This window comes from Sturnus vulgaris, chromosome 3 (genome assembly GCF_052056855.1).
Source record: "Sturnus vulgaris isolate bStuVul1 chromosome 3, bStuVul1.hap1, whole genome shotgun sequence".
Lineage (NCBI taxonomy): Eukaryota > Metazoa > Chordata > Aves > Passeriformes > Sturnidae > Sturnus > Sturnus vulgaris.
Genome location: NC_142245.1, coordinates 61504912 through 61522317, shown reverse-complemented (window position 1 = coordinate 61522317; position 17406 = coordinate 61504912). Strand labels below are relative to the sequence as shown.

Here is a 17406-nt window from a genome sequence, read left to right as displayed (position 1 = left end):
CTGGAAACTTCAATCTGCCTATGCGTTTTGTGTAAGTTGAAGTGAACTGAAGTGCTGTGGTAGAGGCTGTGTTGTAAGACATCTTTTTGTTCAGTGTTTGCTGAAGTAATTGTCATCTGGCTTTTGATGCCAGTCTCAAGTTTTATTTTATCTTTTATGTAAGGTCATTGGCACCAGCCAAATCCATTCTAAAGTACTCTTGATTCAGGTTTAGATTGTTGAAGCAGGTTTCTCCTAAAAATGAATGCTTTGATGATAAACATGCACTGTAATTTGTGAAAGAGAATAGTTTTATTGCTTGTTTTGAGACTAATTAAAAATGTTTTCATAAAATCTGAAGACATCACAAAATCCATCAGCAAAAATAATAAAAAAAAACCCAACACATCCCTCAGATGCTGTCAGGATCTTTTCTCTGAAGGTTTTTTGTTAATCATATATTTCTACCAGCTGATGTGGTCACCTGGACATAGGCTGCTGTAGACAGTCTAATCTATCCATGAGTCCAGTCTGGATCTGTCATACAGCCTCATCCCTTGGCAGTGCTCAGCAGTAACTTGCATCTGAAGGGCATTGAGGAGCTGGTGTTGGTAACATTTCCTACAAGTACAACCAGGAGACCTGTCTGTGGCTTGATACAGGTTGCAAAATATTCCAAGTGCTCATAAAGACTAATAATCTGTGTTTAAAAGTACTTTGTATGCAAGTTCTTAGACCTAAGAGAGTGCTGCCTTACTTTTCTTTAGTTTAAGAGAGAATCCTGGCCTATGCTCCTTTCTGATATTAGGTGTAGCTGAGAGTATTCCATCTGGACTCTGTGCTTCAGAAAATTTGCATACTGCTACGAGGTAGGAGGAACTTCAAATGTCTGGAGAAGACTAAGGTCCATCAGCAGCCAGTCATCAGCAGCCCAGTTTTATCCTCCTATCTTTGAGCTCTACAGAAAAGAGATAGGTTTGTAACTGCACCTAGAGATAGATCTTGAGTGTGATAGAAGAGCAGTTCCAGATAAACACAGGTGGGATATGCTGCTCAACACTTCTGTTCCATCAGACAGTTCTGGAAAGGGCTGGTTATATAAAGCCTCTGTTGACTTAAAAATCCCAGGCCTGTGGTCAGAAAACTGCATTGCCTTTTTCTCTCTTCATCTTTCATGATTCAGTAAAAACAGAAACTTATTTTAATGCTCAGTTTTTACTCAGCATATGCAGGACTCTGGAAACAGTGGCTCCCTTTCCTTGGAAAACTGTCACAGACACACATATTGCCAGCCAGTCTGCTGCCATTTCAGTAGTGCCCTGCAGACAGCTAATTGTTGTCAGCATTTGGAGATGGCTGATTACTCTCGTGTGTGTGGGGATGTGTGTGTGTCAGGTGGCATTAATGTGAGTGTTTGTTTACTGAGGCAGCCCCGATGATAACTGAGATCTTGGTGTTGGACTGGTTTCAAAGCTGTGGAGCAGTGCTGAGGGGTGTACAGCCCTGCCAGAAGAGTGGCAGAGGTTTCACATTGAGTACCTGCTGCTGCTCTTGCTTCCTGCCATTCTTCATGAGCCTCTGGCAGACCTTGGTACCCCCAAGCCAAGGACATCTGATCATTTTGGAAACTAACTTCTGAACTTCTGCTGTTTTCAAAATGGTGTGCTAAAGCAAAACCTAAGCTGGAGCAGAAATCACGGTTTAAGGTGACAGAAGAGTTAAAAATCCTTATTAATACTAAATAACCTAAACACCAAGACTTCTGAGCCCTTGAGATGTGTTAAAAACTTACAGTCCTATATAAATCGAATACTTCTATTATGTAGGAATAACAAGATTAATTTTTTTCATTCTTTGTAGTAGACAAGTTAAACTGAACTGGAAGCTGGAGGCATTGAGATTCAGGAGGATTTACTGATTGATCCAAAGTCATACACAGGTTCATTCATGCTGTGTTTTGTTGTAACAAAGCTAACAGTGGAAACCACATGGGTTCTTTTTGTTGCCTCAAGTAACAGTAACATCAAAGGACTATCAAGGAGTTTTTATAAAATTATACAGCAACTTGGATGATTAATTACAGAGAAAAAGGCATCTGAAGCTTGTGTTCCAAAGTGTTGTATATATTATAACTATTGTTGACTGAAACTGTCATTCAACTTCAGTTTTTCCAGAAAATACTAAAGGGAAAGGTAGTGTATGAGCAGGCAAGTTAAAATAAAGGACTGAATTTCTAGGCTTTTTCTTAGGATTTTTTGTTCGGATTTTTTTTTTAATTTAAAACTATTAGTGGTGTTGGTAAACAGAAAACCTGTTGGAGTCTGACAATCATATTGTCAGATTTCTTTGGGATGTAAGGCTTGCTTAATAATACACAACTGAAGTTAAATACCACATTGGTAGTGTTCAGTGTTTCCTTGTGACAGCCCTTTAACTACTCAGAAACATTGCTCAAAACACCTCTGTGAGCCTAGGAAGCCGAAAGAAAATTACATGCTTTGCCCTGCAGCAATAGCAGAACTGAGATTAACCAATATATTCATGAATTTCTGAAAACTGTATTTCATCACAGTGGTGTGTGTTTGTCACAGCAAGAACTTAAATCACACTAGCATTGGTGCCTTAAAACCTTTTTCTGAGCAGAAAGCTGTATCTTTTATCTTGTATTTCTTTTGAAAGAGAAAAAAGACTTCGTTGTGATAGATGCAGCAGCATAAGACATCTGGCAGAGGCTAGTCCTAAGACACACAAAAGCAGTAGGTTGAGAATAAATGTAAGTAGACATATATAAATAGATTTAAAACAAAATGTCCAATTCTGCTTAAGAAAAAGTAAAAATAAAAGGTGAATGCTCCAAGTTAATTTTTATTTCTGTATTTTACATGTCTGTAGAAAATTTCCTTATCAAAAGCATACCATACTTCAAGTTTAGTGTTTTATAGCCAATTGGGTGACTGTTCTGTCCTTCATTGCATCACCTGGGAATATAGCTGCATGTTCCTTTAAAACACTGTACAGACTATAATGGAACAATATCTGCTTGGAGTAGACTTAAACAGGGATCTCATCTTGATTAGAAAAGCAGAAACTATTCTGTTTTTTTCTCCATGATTCAAGTTCAGCATAGCTACTCAACGATTTTAAAATAATAACATAATATTAAAAAATAGTTGATACTGTCTTGTTTTCAAATGAGCCAACTAAGAAATCAAACCTGCTGCTGATACCCTGTCCTGATAACCCCAGCAAGGGCTGACTGACTTGGCCTTAAGGAATTTTCTCCTTTTATGCAAGTGCTGATAGAAATGTAAATTTCCACCAATTTTTTGTTTATCTTGGTGACATCAAAATTAGATCACCAGTGTTGGTCCAACCCTATTATAGGAGCTGTTACACACTCATTCTGAACCCAGAGCTTTGTTGGTAAAGGAAGAGGAGAGTATACAGCATATTTTGAATTAAAAGACCTTTTTCTTTTTTAATGCTGTGCTTTATAGAAAGAAAACCATAGTGAAAGCTGTTGTTTTCCTATTAATTTTTTTAATTTGGAGGTGGCAGGGCATATGGCTCTCAGGGTAGACTTGTTTATATTAGACAATTCTCTTTGGACGTCATGCATGTAACTATCAGTGAAACAAATAAAACATTGCAGTTCTTTATGGAAGGATTTCTTGAAAAGAAAATAAGCAAAATTGCAGAGCATGGATTTTTTACCTTTTAAAATTTTGGAAGTCATTGTAACAATACAGGTGAGTAAGAAACCATAATTTCAGAATATAGTTAATGTCATAGCTCATGGGTAACAAATGGAGCATCATATTTAGTACAGACTGTCCTGTATCTCACATAGTTTTGAAAACTTGAGTGTGATGTTATTCACTGTTGTGACATGTATATACTGTTTAGAGTTTAGGATATTATCATTGATGTGTTGAGTATGTGGTCTGGCTGACTAATCAGTTGAACACTGCAGAGTATTCTACTAAAGAAAAATCCTAGTTCAGACTCATGTGTTTTGGTTTGTGTTGATGTTCTTCCCTTTCCTACTTCTTGTGCAAATACTGGTTTTCTGAACTTTGATACAACTTTCACATTTCTTAGAGAAGTATTTACAAGTCATTATATCAATGTTCATTGTCAAATTATTTCCCTAGCAGGAGTGCAGGACAATAGGGAGCGTTGAATGTTAAGAAAGACTGTAAAATATCACAGTCTCTTAATGGAACATCACAAAATGGCATTTGTAAAGATGAGGCACTCACTGCAGTAAGGGGATGAGCACCATTCCTCATGTTCTGCCCTTGAAATGCAGCTTTTGTGTAGACATTACATAAGAGAAATATCCTCCTTCACATAAATAAATAGCCATGGTAATATGACTTTATTTGTAGAGACATGGGTATAGTTAAAGGCATCCTGTGTTGTATGTATAAGTACCATTAAAATTATGAGGGAGCAGGTGAAACATTTATCAAGCAATTTTCCACAATGAATGTTGTAATAGAAATTAATACAATTTGTGTTACACAAATTGCTGTCAAAAGGAAATGTGAAGTTGAGTTTTATACTTGATGGATTTATTAATATTTTAAAGTACGACTACTTACTGTATGGTTTTTTTTAATCTTCTTTATGTTAAGTTATTGCATCTACTTCTAGGAAATTCCAGTGTCATTTTGTTTGAAATCAGTAAAATGTCTGAGAATAAGGAGTAATTTTTCTTCTTCCACTTCTAGTGCAGTCAGCTGTCCATATTCAGAGATGAACTTGAACAAAGAAAGCCTCTTACCTGACCGATTGAGTGGGGAGATGCCTGCAGCCAGTCCTATCCCCAGAAACAGAAAAGTGGAAACAAATGAAAGATCCACCTCTCCTGTAATCAAGTAATTATGATTGAAGTGATGACTAACAGCAGTATTTTATTTCTGTGTTTTCCAATGTGATTTATAACTGTGCAATGACTGAATGGTTTCAGAAAGGCCTGCCTATTTATCTACATTTTCATTTACAGGGAAGAAAAATGGTTTTTTCAGTGCTTATCAAAAAGGTCATGGAGCTGTCAAAGACTGATAACTCATTTTTGTTGCCTGTGGTTTAACAAGAGTTTGGTTTCCTCTTTGGTGTAACTATCTAGACTACTAAGTGGTTAATTGGAATTTAAAATTGAATGTTGGCCGGCTGGTTTCACTTTCAAAAATTATTTCTTTGGGTTTCTTTTGTTTGCTGTAGTGGCATTATTGATGTGACTGTAAATCAATGTAGCTCTTTGAAGAACAGCCACTATTCTGTCATTACAGTGGGAGTGGGGAATCAAATTACTGGGACTGAGTTTTGCAAGAATAATGCTGAAGTCTGTAGCTGAAGCTTTTAAACAGGAGCACTGGGAAAAAACAAAGGAGTGTGATACCAAGATGATTATTTTCAGATTATTATTTTCAGATGATTATTTTATCTCAGAAATTGTGGATACTGATTCCTGTGCTTATTTTAGCCTATAAGGAAAATTGGAGAATTTACGAAGGAAAGGCAAGGAAGAGATGCTTTCTCTTCTTTTCAAGGGTTACCTTAATGTAAATATGAAAGTGTGAATGATGTGAAATGTGAAGATTTCCAATTTCCACTGTAATGATCACATATTTTCAGTCGATGGTATTTTAAATTGCCTTCTCAGAGACAGTTTCAGCTTCATGATTTAAAACCCAAAGTGTTCTGCTGTCTAAGAGTTCTGCCTGATTGGATTGTTCTCATAAATGTAGGGTTTTAGAAATCTGAAGTGACTTAATTACTCTGGCAGGTTGCCTGCTTACCCTTACAATGAATCCAGTAGCACTTTGAGCTAAGTCCTCAGTGGCAGGGACTGTCGAGTGCTACTTTTGTCATTGTCCCAATTAAGAGGCTGCATAGAACATTTTAAAGGCTACACAGTGATATGTCATGGGAGAGAAGAGATAGGAGGAAAATAATATCTCAAAGTGTTCTTGTGTTACAAATATTTGAAGTGGATAGCTTATTACCAAAAGTAATATTAGACCTAAATGCCTAATCATTTTACATTGACTTAAGGGAGAAGAGAGTTTTTTATTTTGATTTCTGAAAATGTATACCAGCTATACAACTTCTTCAGTGGCAATTAAAAAAAAAATCTCAGTATTTCTTAAAGAAAAAAAACACTTAGATGTTACTTTTTGTGCATAGAGAAAATAAATTAAGCAACAGTTTAGCTGTGTCCACTTTTAAATGTTTTGTTAATTTGTTTTAAACAGTGACAGAAAATGCCCCAGCCCTGGTCATGTAGGTATGAAATCATCACCTCACAATCGACCATCTGGGAAAACTGTACCAGAAACAGCCAAGCTGGAAGATGGAGAAAATAGATCTCCTTGCAAGAAGCCCCTGTTGTGCAATGTGAAAGAAAAGAAGGCACCGGGGTAAATCTCAGTTCCTTTCAAAGTATTGGGTGTTTGGAGTCAGTTTAAAATGCAACTTACCAGGCAAAGCAGTCCAGTGATTTGTCTGTGGAATTCTTAGAAGTAGAGGGGAAGGAGAGGGAAGCTATTCAGTTCTCTGTATCTTAGAAATAGAGGGGAAGGGAGTAAGTATCACAAGGTAAATAAGAAATACCTCTCAGAGAGGAAAAATACAATTATTGGAAATTTAGATTCTTCTTCCTAGGTTTGTGTCGAAATTATTTTATATATACAAATATGTACAAACATGGAAAAATTAAAAGTAATTCTATAACTTTCAGCATCTGGCATGCATTTTTGACAGAAAATGACATGACAACTTTTTTATACCATAAATACTATTCTCCAGTGCATGTTTGGAAACTATATTTGAAGCTAAAAATATACAATTCAGTGTTTCATGGGGATATGTGAGGCAATAGGATTGTCTAAATTTTTAATTAGTTACAGTATCAGTACAAAATTTTATTGACTATTTTCAAACAGAAATAGATGTCACCCTGCAATAAGGTGTGTCATTTGTAATATATTTACATGAGCTACATTATTTTGATTTCATATTATATGAACTGTGTTAGCAATAATAGTGTCTTGAGAGACAGAGACAGGAGAGTTGGTATTATATGGTAAATAGCCCACACTAAAGCTGATGATTGAAATGGAACTGTTTTGTTAAGAATTGGACTTTGCTGTTTATTATCCTGAATTGGAAGGGACACAATAAAGATCATCAAAGCCCAGAAGATGGCTTTAAGTGTAATTTTGAAATGACTTGTGTTAAAAAATAGTTGTAATTCATCATATTAAACATACTAACAGTAAATTCACTTTTTTTTTTAATAATATACTTTGGCTTTACAGACTACCTCTTGAGATTAATTTAAGAAAAAAATTTTTGTCTTTTAGTGTTTTAGAGGGTGTTACCTTTAGAAGACTTAAAATAACCAATACTTGTGCTATCTAGCCAATACTTGTGCTATTATTAAGAGAATAAGTCTTATGCCAGCTTTGAATGACCCAGAGACTTTGCAGCTTGCATTTCAACTGTTTGAATACACTGATGACTGGCTGCATTTTATCATCTGGTTTTCCTCATTCATTATGTATCCAGCAGAGTCATAGAGGGCTTTCAGTTGAATAATCTCCCTTTGAAAAAGTCAGGAGAAATAATGTTCACATTAGGTATATATGAACTGCTGAGGTTATAAAATATTGAGCATCTGCTTATTGCAATACCCAGTGGATCTTTTTAGATGTGTATTCAAAGAATACATGCATAATTGAAGACATAGATACACACACTTGTGTGCTCTTTAGTTGCTGAGCTCGTAGTGTGGATTTAATTATGTTTGACTTCAGTTCAATTGTGTATACCTTCATATTCAAAGGTAATCTTCTGTTTCATATAAGTCATTCATTGAGGAACCAACCACAGACTATCTCAAACATGATTTTTATTTTGTTGTGTTAAATCAAAGTGGTACTCAGCTAATCTCTGGTCCCACTTACTCCTTTTCTTTTCTCTCTTTTTTTTTTTAGCTCTCTATGCATCAAACAAGTATACTAGAAAATTTTGGTTCACAAAAATATAATTATGCACATAAATACTGCAGTGTGTCCCTCTAGAATATTACTGAGATTAAAAGTCACGATAAAAATTACATGCCTACAGCATATTCAATTTTAAAATATCTTCAGAGTCGCAAAAGGATTTCACTGTAATAAAGTCCATTCTGGAAATCTTTACAGTGAAGGAAGCTGAACACTCAGGCTTTAGAATCAAATTATACTGGCTCTTAAAAAAAATTTGATTTGTCCTCCAGCCTCTTATCCAAAACCTTCAATTCATGATATGGTTGTATTTAACTAATGAGGTAAAATTTCTGTATGTATGTTGCTATGAAGATTGCCCTCAAGAAAATAGGGAGGTTTTGTTTCCTCACAGGATTTGGTGAGCTCTCTTCCTTATGTTGAATTACAGCTGTCATTTTCTTTGCCTTTGGAATTAATTGCACTAGTTACTTTAACATGCTACTTTAGAAAGTTTTCTGTGTTTGTGGAGTTTGGAAAATAAGTTTAAGTGAATAAATCTTTCTGAGGAAGCTACTGTGGAGAAGTCCTTTGTGGCACAAGAAGTCATGCCTGCTGTATGCATTCCACTGGTATTGGTTGTCATACCATTATTCATTGTGTCCTGGCATACTAAAAAAGCTGGATTTCCTGATCTGCAGTGTTCATTTTGCACCATTAATAGTGTGATAATTATATTTCTGTTGAAGTCAGTGAACTTGAAGCTCCTACTTGATTTAGTCCCTGGTGTTTTCTTGTATATAATATAAAAATGGTATTTAATGCATGAATGTAAGCAGTGGAATTAAACAGGTCTGTCTCTTCTATAGATTTGTGTTTTGAGGTTAGCTAATCTTGATGCCTAGCAAGATGTTAGGTGTGCATTGGCTTTTTATCTGTGATTTTGGCATTTGTTAAGGTGTTCACCTTCTGTGGTAGGTTGCATCAGTTCATATAGTAGTGGGATTTCTTGTAGTCCTGACTCTAAGAATCATTTTGTCTGGTGCCTATTTTTAGAAAATGCTCATTATGTACTTGGTATCTCTGAGTGCTCTGTATCTATGATGGTTTAGCGAGAATTGGCCAAAGTGTTCCGAAATTCTCAAAAAGCAGAAGTAAGTAGACACATAATGTCAGCAAATTCCTATCACTTCACATCTGTAAGAAACCAGGAAATGCATCTGGAAATACCTTCTGAAGGCAGAGTTTGAAAAGGAACTTCCCAGGGACTGACTTTAAGGTGGAAATGTACACACTCACACCTTGAGAAATTCCCTTATTTCCACCTGTCTCGCCCAGTTTTTCTAATAGGAGGAAGACATTCCCTCTCTGCAAATTTTTGGGCTGGCGAAGCTTAAGGAGCAGCTGGATAAGAAGTAGTGCAAAAGCAGATGCAAAGGAATACAGACATTTTCGGTGGGATCATTAGCAGCTGCACAGCAGGGTGTCAGTAACTGTACTGACAAGGAGTTGATGCTGGATAGAGATGAATGTTGGGCAGAGGAAAAGGAGTAGGTGTTATTCCAGACAGCTCCTGAAAATGGCCTGCAGAGCCAGCCAGGCTTTGTAGGACATGCAGCTGTATATGTGGGTTTCACTCTTCCCATCTTCTGATGTGGACACATCCACTGCCTCCATTTGTATATTTTTCAGTTATCAAGCCAAGTGTGTTGTTATGGTTTACGTAATCTTAGTTTGCACTGTTCTTGGGCCCTCTTTGCAAAATTCATGTCAGTAGTCTTGCCATTCTGCGTAAATCAGAAATAAGATCCTCTCTATTTCTTTATTTTGTAATGATGCAGCCTCCTTTGTGTGGCAATTCTGGTGTGTTAATAGTATTGCTAGCAAGAGATGTCATCATGCTTAGTGATTTTTATGATGTATTAATAAAAATTGAACGTCTTATTTTCCTCAGTGGAGTACTACAAACAAAGGATGCCATAAAGCACAAAGACTGTGAAGAGGAGGAGACAGAAAATAAGCTGCTCATTTCAAATGAAATCAAAGGTAAATTGGAAGTATTTAATTTTTTTCAAATTAAGATCTGCAGAAGTGGAGAAGTGTGATGTCCCTTGAAATTCTCATGAAACTGTATTATAGCTTATTTTCCGCATTCACTGTTTGTGTCCAAAAATTTCTTGACACCAACACTTTTAGCACTGCATCCTGGTTTGGGACAGATTTGGAAAGGAAATTCCAAAGGGATATTCCCTAAAGAGCAAAATTCAGCAGGCTTTCCCCCTAACTGTTCAGGAGATTATCTTGTAATCATCAAAGGCTTTTCCAAGAACTTTATCACAGTTCTAAGGATGAGTGGAAAATGGATAGTAATATAAAAAACCGTATTTCAATGATGTTTTTCCACTGACTTTTAAAAATAGTTTATTAAACCAGTCTATATTGTAAAGGTGTAACATTCACTTATTGCCTTGAAAGTGTGTTAAAAGTTAAAGCGTTTGCACATTACAGATATAATGCAAAATTAAGCTGACTTCCTTATCCCAGCCTCAGTCTTGAGGGTGATGGCCAGATTGTGCCTCCTCATTGGTGAGACAGGAAAGTTCTCATAAGGTCTCCAAAGATTTCTTCCAACATGGACTTTTCTTCTCTTGATTCTGTGTATGTACTGCTGTGGCAAAATTCTTGGCTGTTCACACATACATTTGGACAGATTGAAGCAGCAGTTCATTAATAATTTTTATCCTCCTTGTTTAGAAAGAATACAACACAAATCCAGAACATCAGAGTCTTACATTTGCTAATTTTTTCACGTGTGAAATAGTATATCAGGCTTGTTATTAGACCAAGTCAGTGGATTGTTTCAGTTTTTGAAGCTTTTGGTGCAATAATTTTATTAACTGATACAAGGTCAATGCAAGTTAAGTGTCTTAATTTCCTAATCTTAATTCCTCGTATTTTTAGATTATATTCTTCAGCAATTTTTTGTGCAAGGAGAGTTTGTAATGCTTTCATCAAAATTCATAGGATTTGAGTAACTCTGTTTCTTTAAGAGCTACATGTCTTACCTTGTAAGTGATCTCATCTCTGTAGAACTCAGGCAATTCTTTGTGACTAGTAGAGCTTGCATAAAAATAAAATTAAGGTAGTGGTTTATTTTTAATTATTAATCTTTGATGCATTTTTTAATCTTAAGGCATAATTTATCTGCCAGTGCTTTTCAGATAGATCTGAGGCACTCTGAGTGTGTAAAATTTGAGAAATTCCATCTATTGCAGGAACTGTGAAAAAGCTATGTTAGTGTTTTGAAACATGGTGTAGTTCAGAATTCTAGAGAAAATGAAGCATTAAAGGAAGCATGTCTCTAAAGCAAATAGAAGACACTTTTTAGTCATTTTAACTGTTTTGATTCAGCAGGAAGGAAACGTAGTTTTGATGCTAACCTTTGCATTATTTCACACAAACAAAAAATTCAAATAGTTGGGAGCATTTTTCATTGTCTGGGATTGTTCTTTTAACTCCAAGAAAACTGGCCTGATTTTGTGAAGCATTTTGAGTTTGACAGAATTGACTGTATAAAGTTTCACCAACAAGCTCTGCTTACTAGGTTCTAGCATAGTTAGATTTAGGAAAACAGAACGTTTTCTTACCTTATTGTCTGGAAAAGTTGTCCTTTTTAAGCACATAATGTTGTGTTATTATGATTTTAAGTAGGATGCCACATTTAAGCTGTAAGATGAAAATGGATCACTATCATAGTCATGGAAATCTCAAGATAAAATAATTGTGAATTTGTGAACTGTTGCTGTTGGTACCTGTGCTTGCTGCTCTGTTTTTTTGGTGTGTCACTTGCCCTGTTATTCTTCAGCCTACTTTTGCCATACTCACTTGACCAGTTCCCTACTGTTAACTTTATAAAATGTGTACAGCTGTTTTCCCTTTGTTTGGAGAAAGATTAGTCAGAGCTAAAGAACTCCACTGAAATCGCTGCCCCTTCATACTAACCTTTTTTATGGACATAAATCTTGTGCTTAAAAACCTGATATACTCTGAGAGCTAGGCCTGTGCAGGAGGCATGTTAATGGTGCAGTGTTAATGCTCTCTCATTAATTCTAGAAACTATTTGCCACTTATCTTCTTTAAAATACAAGTTTATATTTCGTTCCATGGTAACTTACCAAGAAGATAGAGATGAACTATAAGAAAGTAGGATAACAAAGTGGCATAAAGTAAGAAGAGCAATGTAAAGGCAGGTGGGCTGATGCTGAAGCAAAATGTAAGCAGAGAAGAACATGGTTTAGGTTTAAAAGCATGAACTTCATGCATCTGGCTGCTATCTTGTGGAGCTGGCAAGCAGATTTTGTTTCTTCACTTAATTGAAGAAGCTGTTTGTGGCTCTGTGAGGAAACTGGCTGACCTCTGGTGCACCTCAAGTTACTCTTCTCCTAAATGCCCCAATTGAGACATAACTTGGAAAAAGTCTCATATTTTCTATGGCCCAGAAAGACAGATTGTCTCTCTGTGGGAATCGGGGCTTGCAGAGTGAGAAATAATCAGAGCATGAAGGTAGGGAGAACTTTTAACTGTTTGCTATTAGAGACATAGATTGTAGCTGAAGTGGTGTGTTCTGGACTTGCTGTTACAAGGCTACCCATACTAAATCCAAATTTCCTATTTTTTGATGTTGTGGTTATATCGGCTGCAGGGTTAGGGACCTTTATTTTCAATTTTCTCCATCTAGTTGAGTAAACTGGCACTTTACATGCTCCATTTGTGCTATTTGCCTTACTGTGAGGCAAATACTACACAGGCTGTTGTGCTGTTGTGTCCATACTTACATTTAAATGTGTAAATATAGGGTGTGATTTGTGTGATATTTTCTTCACGCAGCATTATAGTCTGCTAGTTATTTGGCAGTATTGATACATTGCATATTTAATGAATGAAAGGAAAAAATAACTCTTACATTTTCAACTCTTAAGAGACCTTGTCCAGAAGGAAAAGATCAGAGGATAAGGATGGGGAGGGGATTCCAGAAGACAATTAGAAAGATACTGTTCAGTAAAATATGCTTTACATTCAGCGTAGTTGCTACCTATTCCTCTCACACTGAGATTCTTGTTAGTATTAGAGGCTCTAAGGAGCATTTGTAAAACAACAATGTAAAAAGACATTTAGAGAACTCTCTTTGAAGAATGAGAATATAATGGTAGTAAAACATTAAGGAATCTATGTTTTAAAAAAATTAATGAGTGGGCTGACAGTGCTGACTAAATGGCTTAAGAGTCAACTTCAGAATGATAGGCATTAATATGAAATGAGGATAAATCTTGAAAGTAACAAAAAATTAGGCTTGAGGAACAGAACAGCACAACCAAATGTAATAACATCCTTTATTAGGTGTATTATAGACCAGCTCCACTGTGCTGGCAAAAATCCATAATGGGAATTTGTGCCCTAGTTGTTGGGCACAAATGTGTGAAAACTAGAACAATGAGGACTGGGAGAACTTGTGGTTAATAGCAGCTTCTCAGAAATGAAAGTAGAATGGAACTGCAACAGAAATGAGCAATCCAAACAAAAATAACATAAGGATTTGTGAGTAACTGCATGAACCATGTTATTAAGGAATATTAGGCATTAAGAGTGTACTTTATTGACTGTTCATTAAGAAGTGAATTTCAGAGGTTTTCCACAATTTTAGCTGGCAATTGGGAAGCACTCAGGCCTGAGTTCAGATAGCAGGCATGCTGCTTTTGCACTGCCTATGGATCTAAATGAACAGGAATGTCACATACAGTTTGACATCATTTGAGGCATGACTCTTTGCTCTTTCCTGCTGCACACATCTGCAACTGCTGCTTTTCTCCAGACAACAGCAGTACGTGTCTGAAGACACCCTCTCACCAGTACATTACCTTTGGGGGCAATGGGATGGGAGATCATTCCTTCCATTATGGATGAGTGAGATAAAAAGCAGCACGGAGGAGTTTAATGTTATTTTCCAAACAAGACATTCAGTTAAAGTAGAAGCAGGGAATTTGCAGACATTTGCGGTTTTTCCTCAGAAGAACTGAAAACATTTTGTTGTGGATGAGCCATAAATGTTGTGTGGGCTGGAACTGTATAACTGATTCACTTGGAATTTTGTAGCAGTGCAATGCAGCTTTTAATTTTCTAACAGCTCAACCCCAAAATTAAGTTAATTCTTGTATTGCTGTATTACTATTAAATGTGGGTGTGATTTATTGTACCAAAATATTTAAAATTTTTTGACCTATGGTGTGTTATGCTAACAGCTCTGATGGCATGAAATTGTGTTGTGTTGAAAAAGACTTCTTCCATGTAAGAATAGCTATATGTCTAGAGAGCCAATATAATGATAGTCATACTCGTGGAAGAACAGTCATAGCACTTCCAATTCTGGTATGTCATTCATGGCATTTTACTATTCAAGCAAAACTGTACAGCTTGTGTAGGGAGGCACATGAATAGGAATGAATGTGCTTTTACTGTGACTGATCTCATCATCGACTGATGGATTTAATTCTTGTTTCTTGCTTCCTGTTGCTGAAGATGTTGAAGAACACAACACACAGAGGCTTCTCTCTCAACCTGTTATTGTGTCCTCTAAGTTGCAAATCCCTGGCCTACCCTTGCGCTGGGAACAGCAGAGCAAGCTCCTTCCAAGTGTAGCTGGGATCCCAGCCAGTAAAGTTTCTAAGTGGAGTACAGATGAGGTAGGTTCCCCCTTTGTCTTCTATCTCATTATTACTGTCCTTGAAGGTTGATTCAGAGCTTTAGATTATCCCCATAGATTAATACATGAATACTCAGAGAATTAGACTCAGCCAGACCTAATGTAACTGGTCCCCAAAATGCTCATTCTGCTGCCATCCAGCCCCAGAAACAGAAATATTAATTAATATTGATATATTGATGTATTGATATAGATAAATACATGTGTGTATATATATATATACAAAAGCATATTCATTAGTGTTGTGAAGAGAAGTACTGAATGTATGACCTAGCATAGGGAGTGGTCATGTTCTCCACTACCAACATCTAGTCCCCACACAAACATTCTGGAGGAATGGTGTAGGGGTCTGCATAAAGTAAGAAGCTATTCCTAGTGCATAGTTTGGATGTGGCACACTGCTTCAGAGAGTGAAAATATAGTGCAGAGAGGAACTGTATGGATATGGTCAGGCCATTAACACTTGGTTTTAAGATTAGAGCCTCTGCTCAGGTATGTAACAGTGCTTGGGCAGACAGAATCTTGTCACTGCTTTACTTTCACAAATACCTGTGACTGTTCTCTGCACCTGAGGCAGTCGGATCTCATTTAATCAGAGAAAAAAGGAAGCATGACAATACGCACTTACAGAAGACAGTGGAACACCTAATATGAGACTGTAAAAACAATAGCTAAAAGACTAACGACTGTCAGCATTAAAGACTATTTTGAGAAAACATGAGTCTTACTAAATCTTTTGTTGTATACTTTGGTGGCAGGTCTCTGAATTTATACGAAGTTTACCAGGATGTGAAGAACATGGCAAGGTGTTTAAAGATGAGGTGCGTGAATTTTATTTCAAAAAGACAGAGACAACAGAACTTGGTAGAAATACATATAAATTAGTAGGATGAAGTGTATGGAATCATAGAATCATCAGGATTAGAAGAGATCTTCAAGATATTAGGCCTAACCCTCCAACCTAGCACTATACCTGTAACTTCTAAACCTTATCAACCAGCACCAGATCCAGATGCATCTTAAACTCTTCCACCACCTCCCTGGGCAACCTATTTCAATGCCACATTGTTTAAAGTCGGATGCAAATGTATGGAAGATTAGATTGGTTTTCAGGTCATGAAGTAGGAAGAAAGTAAAGAGAAAATCATCCAAGTGTCAGCCAGGTGTTTTTCAATTTTGTTCCTGCCAATTGAAATTACTTACCAACTTTTTTCTCTCTTAATCTGGTTTAAAAATTTAAAAGCAAGTATGTTATTTTAGTTCTCCAGGATGTTAGTAAGTAAAACAAAGCAGAACAGTGGTTCAAGATAACAATTTCTTAAAACTCTTTGCATCTTGTCTGATCATGTTTAGCTTCCTCTTGATATAGCCAATTTATGTACATGATTTAACTGAGCAGGAAGTGAGAAGATCTGAACATTCTGATGAAGTTCAAAGGAGCATGTACTCTGTGAGCATGCCGGTGTGCATTTCTGTCATCGGGGAAGATTGTTTTTCCAAAGTTGTCATTAGGAATGGATAGGGCTTTTAGATACATTAGGCCTTATAAACTAGTTTGTTTTAATTTTTTTTCTGCTCAGAAGTTTATTACTCCTGTTAAAGCTTAGTTTCAAGAAGGCAGCTTGATCACAGATGTCAGAGTGAATATTTCAGGTGCTTATCCCAGCCAGACGACGTGAATGGGCAGAGTCAGACAGCCTTTCAAGTGAAGAATAGTTGTGGTACTTAGGCTTGAGAAGTCTCCTCCTGCGGAAAATGCACAAAGATGGCCCTGCTTATCTCCTGCAACAGAAGTTTTCAGGCTGTGCTGTATACTGTAATGACTATTACAACTGCATATCAAAGGACTGACAGGCTGCATCTCTGGGCATTTGACACTTGCTCAGATGTTGAGCATTTTACTATGTTCCCCTGTATCACTTAGGGTGTCTCATCAATGAATTTAGAAATAAAAGTTGGCATACTGCTAATCAAGTCAGCAAACAGCAAGTGCCACGGAGATGCTGAATCCTTAACACTTTCATTCTCAGAGGTGTGAGAAAATACTTCCCTTCTCTAGGATTCAACCTCTTAGGCTTTGTCTGTGACTAGTAAATTAAACCTCCCCCAATGAGGTCATTGAGTCATGGACTAGCTGACATCAGTAGGTAGATACTGGTTCAAACTTCTGCTATGGAAATGAATCCTGCTTCTGTTAAGATGCGTCAGCTTTTTATTTGGGCAGCCCCAAGTTCGCACACTTGAAGTTCTGAGCCCAGCAATTATGGCTTTGTGTACAAAATGAGTAGAAGGTAATTGTGGGTTACTACATGGTGCTGTTCTGACTGCACTGTTCCTCAGCTTAAGAGTGCTGGGGTGTCTTTTGCAGCATGTCTGATTCAGAAAACTTGTTTCTTAGCGCTACAGAAACTTAGACTGTTTTAGCTCAGATTAATATCTTTAAGGCTAAGCAGTGCTCCTGATTTAACCACAGTCGCATTCTACGTGTAGCTATCCAGCTTACTGAAAGTTTACATATAGATACCTAAGTGATCTGAAGGTTACATAGGAAATGTTGGCTCCATTGAAGCCCCTGGGAGGGAGGACCCTGGGGGCTCCTCATCCTGAGATTTGGCACTCCTGCTGAGAGACTGATTTGCTTACAGGAGAATGTTCATTTGTAATGTATAGTAA

At 36.8% G+C, this 17406-nt stretch overlaps 1 protein-coding gene across 6 annotated transcripts in view; it reads left to right on the top strand.

The window, feature by feature from the left end:
• Window positions 1-17406, top strand: part of L3MBTL3 (L3MBTL histone methyl-lysine binding protein 3) — a 78221-nt gene that overhangs the window by 58342 nt on the left and 2473 nt on the right. For all 6 annotated transcript variants that reach the window (XM_014874231.2, XM_088161825.1, XM_088161824.1 and 3 more), the window contains exons 17-21: window positions 4716-4862; window positions 6243-6407; window positions 9931-10022; window positions 14550-14713; window positions 15492-15554. In XM_014874231.2, coding sequence (XP_014729717.2) covers window positions 4716-4862; window positions 6243-6407; window positions 9931-10022; window positions 14550-14713; window positions 15492-15554 — 631 coding nt within the window. The remainder of the gene's footprint in view (window positions 1-4715; window positions 4863-6242; window positions 6408-9930; window positions 10023-14549; window positions 14714-15491; window positions 15555-17406) is intronic.